Source organism: Mugil cephalus, chromosome 20 (genome assembly GCF_022458985.1).
Source record: "Mugil cephalus isolate CIBA_MC_2020 chromosome 20, CIBA_Mcephalus_1.1, whole genome shotgun sequence".
NCBI classification, from domain to species: Eukaryota; Metazoa; Chordata; class Actinopteri; order Mugiliformes; family Mugilidae; genus Mugil; species Mugil cephalus.
Genome location: NC_061789.1, coordinates 11,027,114 through 11,038,459, shown reverse-complemented (window position 1 = coordinate 11,038,459; position 11,346 = coordinate 11,027,114). Strand labels below are relative to the sequence as shown.

Below are 11,346 nucleotides of genomic sequence, written 5' to 3'. Positions count from 1 at the left end.
CTTCCGGATTGGTTTGTACGTATTGCTTTTGCAAAACTAAAACTAATGGCTAGTAGAACAGAGACCATAATGTGTATTTTGATACACATACATTTTGATATACTTTAAATTACATACTGTAAATGGGTGAGCATTAGAGGAACTAGTAAAGATATGTCTTACATTTTTGCAATAGCCTGGATAACCTCCAAAGCCTCTCCAACACTCAAGAATCAGAAGAGAACTGCTTCAAGTTTTTATTCGCAGAAGTCCACACATACATAACAATATAGTTAAAGTACAGGACACAAATGTGGTAATTCAAGGTACAAATCCATTGAGATAAAACTGTGGTTAAAGTGGCATGAAACAAAATTGATCTTGCACCACTATCTGTAAAATAAAACATTTTGTGTCATTACATTTTTAAATTTACATTACAGAAACCATTGATGCTCCACCTAATCGATTGCCATTAAGGAGAATGTTGAGTTTATAGCTGCGCTGCAGGACTTTTACATTTAAAGAACATCCATTACATTTGATCCAGAGGAGCCAGATGAGTGACTAAGTGTCTTTTTTATATTTTATAGTATGCAAGAGTCTTAAATCAGGCGTCTGTGTATATGATGTGTTTTGCGAGGCTGAAGTAAAGGAGACAGTAGTGTGTAGAAACTAGGAGTATGGTTGAGCCTTTGGCAAAGAAACAAGAGTCACTAATGTAACTTGGGCAGAAAGGAAGAAAGAAACATAATCCAGGTTGTAATCAAAAACGGTTTCTAAAGCTTTGTATAAAAAATAAACTAGCGGTTCAGAGGACGGATTGTAGTCAATACAGGATTAATGACAAAGAAAAAATGTGGAGTGGTGTCGCTTTTCTTCTTTGTGCTTAAGGCTAAAAGAAGTGACGGAGAACAGAAATGCCTCACTGGTCCTGGATTGATTGGTATTGGTAAAAGTCTATGTTGTACATAGACTCTACTTAAATGATGGATCACCATCTTGGAACAGTATGGCCTGAATGTCAGTGTGTTGTGTAAACATCAGTAGTGTTTGTTTGATTACTATCCCTGACAGAAGAGAGAAGGCAAAAGTTCTGCACTGCAGCTTTAACTTTCACCCTTATTTGAAATTTATTAATTTTTTCATTCTTTATTTATTGTATTAACAGCTAAACTCATGAATTCATTGAAACTGCGATGACTTTTAAATCAGAAGTTGTGTTTGTAATAAAATATAACAGTAACATGATGGAAGTGTAAAGTCTCAGACAGCAAATTTTTCTTTTGACAGTGGTCTGTAAATAAACTGCAAAACAAAAGTAAAAATACAATGAACAACTTCAAGAGGTATGACAAGAGAGAGATGATCCACAAAACGTTGTAGCTGCAATTTTTTACACGTGGCTCAGTACAGCGAAGTCTTCCTCCATGAAGTCACTCTGTCCCATCAGGTACCACACTGGAATTCAGTTGCAGTCACAGACACAAGACCAAACAGGACCTGGATGACTTATCCTCATCCTGCACTGATTTACAAAACTACTCACAGTTTCCAATCTTTCTTATCTGCCATCCAAAGCCTTGTCTCTGGCAATCACTGAATCGTTAAACTTTATCATTAGCGTGGTACCTTTGTGCCAGTGAGCAGTCACCTTAGCTGGGAAGCCACTGTGTGTGAGAATGGCTTCCACGATACCGGCAGTGAAGGCAGCACAGTTCAAGCTGCTGTTCTCTTTCGGCACAGAGATATAGGCGTTGATAAGAGGCTCTTTCTCTATGATGTAATAAGTCTTGTCGTCGTCGTTGGCCTGCTCCAGCTTGTCAGCCTCCTTGCCAAACAAAGACTTCCACACATTAACCTAAAAGAAAGAGTCAGATTTATAAAAACGTAAAAGTTGACTAATCATTCATGTGCAATTATTGACTACTTGACATTTGCTTACCTTGATGAAGAGCAACATGTTCAGCAGTTTGGTCTCCCTCTTCCCGTTCTTCTCTCTCAGCACCAGCACATCCAGCATGCTGGCTCCGACGCTCTGGCCCATGTCCGCCAGGCGGGTCTGCAGCTCGGTCACGGAGTAAACACGGCTCTGACAGTACTGCACCATCTCTGAGAACAGCAGGGCAAAGGCACTCACGCTGACTTCAGTCTTCGGCCGGGTCAGCGGTCGCTCCAAGATGTTGGACTTCCCTCGAGTGAAGCGCGTGTCCATTTTCTGGTGTTCTGGAGTTAAGACAGTCACAGGTTTAGACGTGCATGAAGCACTACAGCAGTAAGCATTATAAGTAGGCTTGTCAAAATTAACAGATTAACATGTATTAATGTCTTATCACGATTAATGTGATTAAACATTCTGGACGCAATTAACCGTTCTGCAGCGCAGAATGACTCTGAACGTCTCTGGCAACATATCTCAGGCAGTTACTCACATATGCGCATTCATTCTTTTCACTGAAGCACTTTCAGCTTAAAGTATTGGGATTCTTCTAGCGCGTAGTCTAACATGTCGCCCAGCTTGTGACAAAACAAAGACAAGCTGGCAATGTTGCCTTGCAAATATCTCGCCACTCCTATTTCTGCAACTATTCTCAGTTGCAGCAACATTGTAAATAAGAAGCAGTCAGCTCTCCACTCGGACAATGTCGACAAGTTAGTTTGTCTTAGTAGCAGCTGAAAGAGAAGTAACGGGGCCACGTTAATGTGGAAATGATTGTTTTAAAAAAGAGAGACAAAACGTTGTTCCCAAAAATTGTTTCAATTTGTTTTGTTGAAACTGTTGAAGGTATTTAATAAAGACATTAAGTGCATATAATATTCCCTTCTTTATTGGGTCTGTATGCAAAAGTAAACGTGATTAATATAGATTAAAAATTAATGATATTTAATCGTGATTAATCAAAATTAATCCACAGCAACCATGTGATTAATCTTCGTTTGACAGGTCTAGTTATGAGCAGTCTCGTCAAGCAGTTTTTCTTAGAGTGGTAAAGTATGCATGTTAATAAATATGTAATATGGTAATTTTAGCCTTTTGATATATAAATATTAATATAAGCAATACCAAATATTAATGTAAGAAACTTCAAAGAGGTTTTGTGACGTTATGTGATGACTAAATTATATTCTGTGACAAAGAAGAGAAGAAGAAGAAAAGAAAAGTACAACATGTCACTTTATGGCATTAGACTTATTAGGAATTAATTTTGCCAATTCTCCTGAGATTAGTGAGATTAGATTCAGTAATTTCCACATCACATAGCAGACGAACTGACACACTCTGCAAGCTTTTAGTAACTGAGTCTCTTGTGTTTTTACTAATCGCCCGTTTTCCACCTCACATACAACAATTAGCTGTTAGCCGCATAGCTACTAATGTTAGCCACTACTTCCTGTAAGCGAACGGTCCGAACGGTAGCCTGGTCGCTTACGGAGTCGATAATACTTAGAATACAGTCTCTTTATTCATATACGTCTGTTGACATGTGGAGTTTTTACAGGTAAACGCACCTTGTTGACGATAAATAAGCTGCAGTTCTTCTTCTACTTCTGTGATCAAGCTTCTTCTTCTTTGGTGTCTCCTACAGTTGAACGGTTCCTTGCCGCCACCAAGTGGTTTAAATTGATTAACGAGAGATTACACAGGGAGTAAAAACGATTCTTCTTAAATTCCCAGCCGTGTAATTTGTTTGTTTCGTTAAGGAAACGGTACATGTCAATGTACAATAAGGTTCTTGATTTTTTCATTATGTCTTCTTCTTCTTCTTCCTTAGTGTCTTTTAGAGTGAGTACAGTGGTGCATTACTGCAACCTGGTCTAAAATGACTAACAGGAAATTTGGCAGGATCTATTTATTTTTAAAAAACTAATAATGTCACAGTAAAGTATATATAGTAAAGTATTATATTTTTTAATTAGGCCTTTCTTTCTTTGGTGTTTATTGGCCTAGATGTGCATTACTGCCACCATCTGGATGTGAAATTAAATTTGTCAGGAAGTAAAAAGCTATTCTATCACATGATCAGTTTATTTTAAAGAGGTAATAATGTCAAAGTGACTGATATCTTTTTGTTTCGATTAGGCTACATTTTCTTCTTGTTCTTTGGTGTTTATTTACTTACAGGTGCATTGCTAAAGGATGTGCCTGTTTACTTTAAAATTTGAATGATGAGATTTGACAGCATGAGGTCATGTGTTCTGCCTGATTTCTCTGGAGAGTAGACTGTTTTTTGTTTAGTTTTTTTTCTTGGGCCATTTTTCATTTGGAATAAGTCTTCATAATCTTGAATTTTGCAACCCTTAAATCAGATTTGCAGATAATTTTCATAGCAGAAACCTACTGAAAAGCAGGAAAAGCATAGATAGATAGATAGATAGATAGATAGATAGATAGATAGATAGATAGATAGATAGATAGATAGATAGATAGATAGATAGATCCATCACTTAACTTTGTGATCTACATTTAGTCTCATAAACATGACATTAACTTCCCGGATCTTGCTTTTAAAAGGGCTATTATAAAGTTATTATGGTCGATTACGGTAAATCCACCTCTGACCCTTGTTATCCCAGATCTTCTGCTGTGTACTTTCCAGCTCAGATACTTCCACTTCCTGTTCTTGTAGTCACGTGACTTTTGTGAGAACCGATCCATGACCATGGTCTTATCTTATAATTGTTCTGCATTATCTTGTGCCAACATATAAAGCAGAAATACTTCTTAACACAATTGATTTACGAGTGTGGCATTTCCTGTGGAGCTTTTGCATTTTCTGAACGCTGACAAGGACCCGTGTATTGCCTCAGAGAGGACTCCCACTGATTTGTTCACTGGTTTTCTGCCGGCCCATATTAACGAGATGACTGAGGTTTATTACAGAACACAAGAATTTCTCAAAAATGTCCAACAACGACTTTGTGAGGTACACAGGAAGACCTTGACATGAAGGGACAAATGACCATACGCTGCTTACGGTACAGGTGCCAGTTTCCCATACTGCTCAGGCGGCCACACCAACTGATTAAATGTAGGCGTAGCTACGGTATACGCTCAACATTACATAACCAGCCTGAACTTCTATAAATTAGAGAGAGGAACTGAGGGGAACGCATTTGAAGCTTGGACCTGAATGTGTGCAGAAGGCTCAGGATGGACAAAGGTTGCTGGAGAGTGGCCCTGACGTTGGCCCTGGTGCTGCTGGTCAGCGCATACACAGGAGGTAATCACGTGTGATTTTTTTATCTAAGTTATTTAAGAAGATACTGATGTTTTTCCTGTTAGACAAATCTTAAGACAATTGCAGAGATTTCTTTTTTTTTTTTTTACTACTGAAATTTATTTATTTTGACTAGCACATGTTTTCCTTCGTCTGTTTCTCAAACTGAATATTCCTCTTATAGTCATCATGCTAATTTGTCTTAGAATTTACTGGACGGTCACGTTATACCAGTGCTACTGAAAAGTGTTAGTGCCCTGCAGAATTTTTTACATTTCCGCATAAAAATTACTGAAAACTTCAGCAGTCCTGAAGGAAAACAGAGAGAACCTGATCAAACGGGTGAAACAGAAATGTCACAATTGTGTATTTATTTATTCAGGAAAATGAGCCAATATTCTATATCACATATTAAATACCTGCAGAAAATAAGTGCACCTATACGATTACAAAACTGAGTAATGTTTTTTTATACAGAGCTGTAGACAATTAGTGCCAAAACCTTTACGTAGCACTGTAAACGGAAAGAGAAACGTCTGATTTACTCCTGTCTCTGTCTCAGCATCATTATCCTGGAGCATGGTGGACTTCATAGAGGCCGTAAAGCGGGTGGAAGATGCGTACCCTGGATCAGAGCCAGTAGCTGTGCTGAAGAGGCTGCGCGGGGCAGCAGACCTCAACGATGCCTTCATTAGGCACTTCCTTGGAAATGCCAAGGTCCGTGTAACTAAACTGGAGGCTAATCTCACGGATTATATTATCAACGCTGTGCCTCACGGAGTGACAGAAAACGGCCAAGAAGAAGGCGTGGTTCTCACTCCTGATGGCACCACCGTCGCCCTCAGACCAGTTCTCCTCGGCATCGAGGCCGGTCTTCTGTCCAAGACTGCAGGGCGTGCCCGAGGCCTGTACCAGCTCACCCTGGCCAAAGATCTCAGCCATTCCTTCAGGCAGTGCTCTCCTCTCTCTAGGCGCCTCGGACCAGATGGCTGCTGGGACAGCGTAGCCTTTCCCCAATTCTTCACCCTCTCCGACAGGCCCTCTCTGCTCACCACTGCTCAGGTCAACGGAGGCATGGACGGTGTGGTACTGGGCATGGAGGTTTCTCACGAATCCAGACGTCCTGTCAAGCTGAGCAGCCTGCTGACAGAGTACTACTGCCATCAGCTGGAGAGCAACGGACTGGACGCTGCACCTCGCCTCGTCAGCCGGCGCCGCAGGGAGAACTTCAGAGGGCTCGTTGCCCCTCCGGTGCTGGTCAGGCAGGGGGTGAAATCTGCTGAGCTAGAGCGGAAACTGAAAGGACAGTCGGAGATGGCGGCAAAGGAGAAGAGGCGGCTGGGAACTGCGATGAGGGAAGGAATGAAAGAGTTTGTCCATAAGTACATGGGTGAGCACAAAACCAAACCACAGAGGAAGTGAAAGAATTAAATACTCTGATGGCTGCTAGTCAAGTTATTCTACATTTGTGTCTGTCCTGACTCATACACGTGATAAACGCTCCAAAGTTTTTCAGCAGAACACAGTCTGACTTTTATCCTACGTTTGTGTAAAAGTGTGTCATAATTAGCCTATGAATTGTTGTGTCACGGCCAAAATATGTGTTGTGTGGTCAGAGGTTTGGTTCGCACATTCTTATCAGTGCATACTTGCATCCAAGTGAAGGTTTGTGCCAAGTTTGGAGAAATTCCCTGTTGGCATTGACGAGACGTCGCATTAATGAGTTTATTTGTGGTCAGAAAAAAACATCTTTTGTGAGGCAACAGTTGCCTTGACCTCTGGCCCTTTCCCACCAGATTCTAATCTTTGAGTCCAAATGAAGGTTTGTTTGAATAAATCACAGTCAGATTGCACTGGAAGATTTCATACTATAATCGAGGCCAGAGGAAGTGACAGAATGCAGGACTAGAATTAAACACTTGATTGACTGAATGTTGCAGTTTTACATTTATGTCTGACTTTGTCACATTTGAGTGAAATTTTATCATACTTAGGACAAAAGTAAAAAAAAAAAAAGTTGACCTTTAATCTTTGACATACATTCTGATCCAAGTGAAGTGTGCCAGCTTCAAAGAAACTCCCTCTTAGTGTTCCTCAAATATTCCTGAGTTGGATTATGGCCAAACAAACTTTATGAGGTGAATTTGGCCTTTGATCACCAGGGTTTCACTCATCTAATCAATACTGAGTCAAAGGTAGTAAAGGTGTCTGCCAAATCTGCAGAAATTTATATGAACTACTCCTGATATATCTCATTCACAACACTGTGCCGTGGTCTGACAATCACACTAAGGAAATACCAGGACATTTCTTTAGCCATTATAAATAATCTGATTTCTTCATTCCGAGTACGTGTGATGAGGTAAAATGTCCTTCATGTGTTTCAGACTGTCCTCCCATCATTCCTCGCTGCATGTGGGGCGCAGAGCCGTACAGGGGAACGCCCACCAACCTGACTCTGCCTCTGTCCTTCATGTACATCCATCACACTCACACACCAGGCCAGCCCTGCGTCACCTTCCACCAATGCTCCGCAGACATGCGCTCCATGCAGCGCTTCCACCAAGACGACAGAGGCTGGGACGACATTGGATACAGGTACAAGCAGGAAGACGTTCGGACTCCGGCCGCAGGCTCTATGTGAAATCAGTGTCTAAGCTGCTCTGCGTTCCTAAAGTTTTGTCGCAGGCTCCGACGGGTACATCTACGAGGGACGAGGATGGCACTGGAGAGGAGCCCACACCCTCGGACACAACTCCAAAGGCTTCGGAGTTTCCTTCATCGGAAGCTACATCACCAGTCTACCCTCTCAACACGCCATGGGGTTGGTGAGAGATCAACTGGCGTCCTGCGCTGTCGATGGAGGACGACTAGATGCTACATTCACCGTGCAGGGTCACAGACAGGTGGTGAACACTTCCTGTCCCGGAGAAGCCCTGTACAAGGAAATAAAAAGCTGGGAACGCTTTGGGGTATGTAGGGATATCGCAACACTACTTTTTACAACAATGTTCTGTTTACCAAATGACAGCTGACCTTTGGAGGACAGCATTCAAGGAACTCTCTAGACTCTAGGCTTGGATACATCATTTCTAAACCTTGGAAGGGTTCTTAGGAGCAACCAAGCAATAAGCGGTTTGGTCAGGAAGGTAACCAAGAACCCACCAGCTATTCTACAGATAGAGCTTCATGGTTGAAGTGTAGTTAATGTCCCATCACTTCTTACCCGGTACTGTTGGCTAGGCTAGTTAGCTGGTGTCTTTTAGTGTTTTACTTCCAATCTTGGCCGAGGGGAGGGGTGTTAGTGTAAGTGCAGTTGTGTGTCCCACCACTTCTTACCTGCTGCCGTTGGCTAGGCTAGTTAGCTGGTGCCTTCTTGCTGGTTGCTAGTTGGTAACTGGCATGCTGGTTGGTTTCTCAGTTGGACTAGGCTCCTAAATGAGTTTTGCCTCGGATCATGGCACGAGGGATTGTAACATCTTATCCTGTGTATTAATGAATGCTTACTTTAAATCTCAGCAACACTTCATCTTCTACCTACAGTGAAGCATGGCGGTGGCAGGGTCATGCTATAAAGCTGTGTCTCAGCAGTAGGAACAAGGAGACTGACAAGAAATGGGGCGTGGCACATTCAGAGAACCACAATGAACATGTCTCGTGTCAGGGAAAGAAAAACAAAGTAAAAGCCTACGTTGGCCAATATAATGAACTAAAGGATTGTCGAGCAAAGTCCAGTGCAATGGTTAACAACTACCAAGAGTAACTCTATAAACTGTATGAACACCAGCCGTGACCAGTTACAGAATATGATCCTTACAATAAAATCTTGTGCCAATACAATTTTACATTTCACTGAATTTTATTTACTGACTAAAAATAGTTCCATAATAGTGCTTAAGTCGTTATATTTGTACTTTACTTGTACTTGGATTATTATCTGAAGTAAATATTTCTTCCATTATTGTAACTTTTCCACTTATATTTCCCTCACTCTTTAATTTCCTTTCTTTTCTTTTTTTTTTTTTTTTAAGGAGGTCCAGAAGTCATGAAGAAGTTGTGAGGATTTATCTTCTTGGAAGGAGGAAGAAAGTAAATTTTTTTCTTGTTCTTTTTGGCTTGTTGCTAACATTGTAACACTTTGACGTCAGTCCTGTGTTTTTATACTTGAACAGTACTTGCGTGCTACATTTGGTTTTGTTATTCCACTACTTTTACACAAAGGATACCTGCAGTAGGATCAAACTTAATCACGATACGTGAAAGTACAAAGAGATTCACTTTTCCAACTGATCTATAAAACAAGACCATGTACCTGTTAATGATATACGCTTGAATGAGATCACCAGGAAAAGTCATGTTTTCACTCCCAGACATACCAACAGCTGTGATGTTCTTTGGTCAAAACTAACTATGCCTTTGGAATGAGCTATATAAATTCTGTATAAATAAATAATAGTAGGATATGTAAGCTAGTTAAGTTACAAACTATATAAATTCTGTATGTATACAGTATGAATATATATTAGTAACACAGTCAGGATTTGTCAAACACTCATCTTTCATCCCTGCTCATTAAATAAACTGTTGAAACAGCTTCTTGGACCTTGTGCTTGAATGTGTGCGCCACCCTACATGTAATACAATAACCCTACCCTGAAACAACAGTGCGTCATTTCTTTAAGACACGTTTTAGGAACAAGACGGTGTTGATTTGGCCTCCAAATCTACCAGATCTCGATACAATCAAGCATGTGTGGGCTGGTGCTGGACAAACAAGTCTGACCCACGGAGGCCCCACTTCACAGCCTGCAGGATTTGAAGGGATCTGCTGCTAACTTGTTGGTGCCAGATACCACAGCACACCTTCAGAGGTCTAGAGTAGTCTGTGCCTCGACAAGTTAGGGCTGCTCTGGAGAGGAAGTCTGCAGCTCTCTGTGTCAAAGTCCTGCAGCTACAATCAGACAGAGGCTGAGCGACTTTGACCAGTGTAGGTAGAGTGCCAGGAAAAAAGACTTGGCTGGCCAAAAACAACATAAAACTGAAACTACAGATTGCCAGTGGAACAAAGACCAGGCCTGTTGGAATAAGGTGCACTGTACAGACAAATTAAAGCAAGACCTGTTTGGCCACAGCAACAACAGCAATATTATGGTTTGGAATTGATGGATAGCTTTTAGCGGTTGGATCAACCATGGATTCTGCATCATATTAAACACACATATTACACAGAACCAGAGTGGTGGAACAGCCTTAAAGTACATGGAGTACATGCAAGAAAACCCTGAAACAACCTGCCGCTTGTGCAGACTGGTCAACATCACAATTTAAAATTCATAAATATTTAGTACGAAATGTATATATCTTATAACTGAGTGTACATAGCTTACAACTTATATATTTTGTATGGAATTTATATATCTTACAACAAAGCCTATATTACTATTTATATATTTTATATAAATTTTAAATATGTTGTTTATTTTCATATTTACATATACACAACACATTCCATACCGTATATGGAATGTATTGTATACATTATACTTGTATATCCAGTTTTTATATCAGTGCATACTGCAAATACATATTCTCGCGTAATGTACGTATAGATATATATCTTTCTATATAATCGACACAATTCAGTCTTTGCATTGGTGCTCTACATTATTTTGACAAGGAGCATGAATATGTTTATTGTGACACACATCAGTCCTGCCCGGGGCCGGTGGGGGGCGCCAGGTGACCATTTAAATATCTCCAAACTGTATTGATTAACATTAAGGGGATTTTGTTGCACAGACTTAATTGATTAACTTGGCACAAGCATCAATATCACATATGATACATGTGCGCTAGGACATATCAGCAAGTTGCGCACTGCAGTCTTAATCTGCAGGCCAAACACACGTTAATGCATTTAATGTGATTGGACGCAGCTGATATTAATTGTTTAATCTTTTGCAATAAATAATAAAATAATTATTAGGCATTATTATTGTGAGATATCAACAATGAGAATTTGCGTATTTCTTTTTGCAGAGGACTCATTAAAGTGATTATTACGTACGGAGTATTTATAGCCGTTAAATGCGCGAAGGATTGTTGGAGATAAGGAGAAATAAAGCGCTCGTAAAAACTTACTAAACTT

The 11,346-nt window shown here is 40.4% G+C and overlaps 2 protein-coding genes across 2 annotated transcripts; one reads left to right on the top strand and one right to left on the bottom strand.

Annotated features, from left to right (window-relative positions):
* Positions 1-223: 223 nt before the first annotated feature.
* LOC124998335 (trafficking protein particle complex subunit 5-like) lies at positions 224-3,601 on the bottom strand. The gene is made up of 3 exons (XM_047572640.1): positions 3,490-3,601; positions 1,925-2,205; positions 224-1,840 (listed from the first exon to the last, which is right to left on the bottom strand). The coding sequence occupies exons 2-3, from the start codon at positions 2,192-2,194 to the stop codon at positions 1,544-1,546; spliced, it is 567 nt and encodes a 188-aa protein (XP_047428596.1). The 5' UTR covers positions 2,195-2,205; positions 3,490-3,601; the 3' UTR covers positions 224-1,543.
* A 1,408-nt stretch (positions 3,602-5,009) lies between these two features.
* On the top strand, positions 5,010-9,791 carry pglyrp6 (peptidoglycan recognition protein 6). Its single transcript, XM_047571444.1, has 5 exons — positions 5,010-5,201; positions 5,761-6,588; positions 7,586-7,796; positions 7,876-8,170; positions 9,230-9,791. Exons 1-5 carry the CDS (start codon positions 5,132-5,134, stop codon positions 9,245-9,247), a joined length of 1,422 nt encoding a protein of 473 aa, XP_047427400.1. The 5' UTR covers positions 5,010-5,131; the 3' UTR covers positions 9,248-9,791.
* Positions 9,792-11,346: the final 1,555 nt, after the last annotated feature.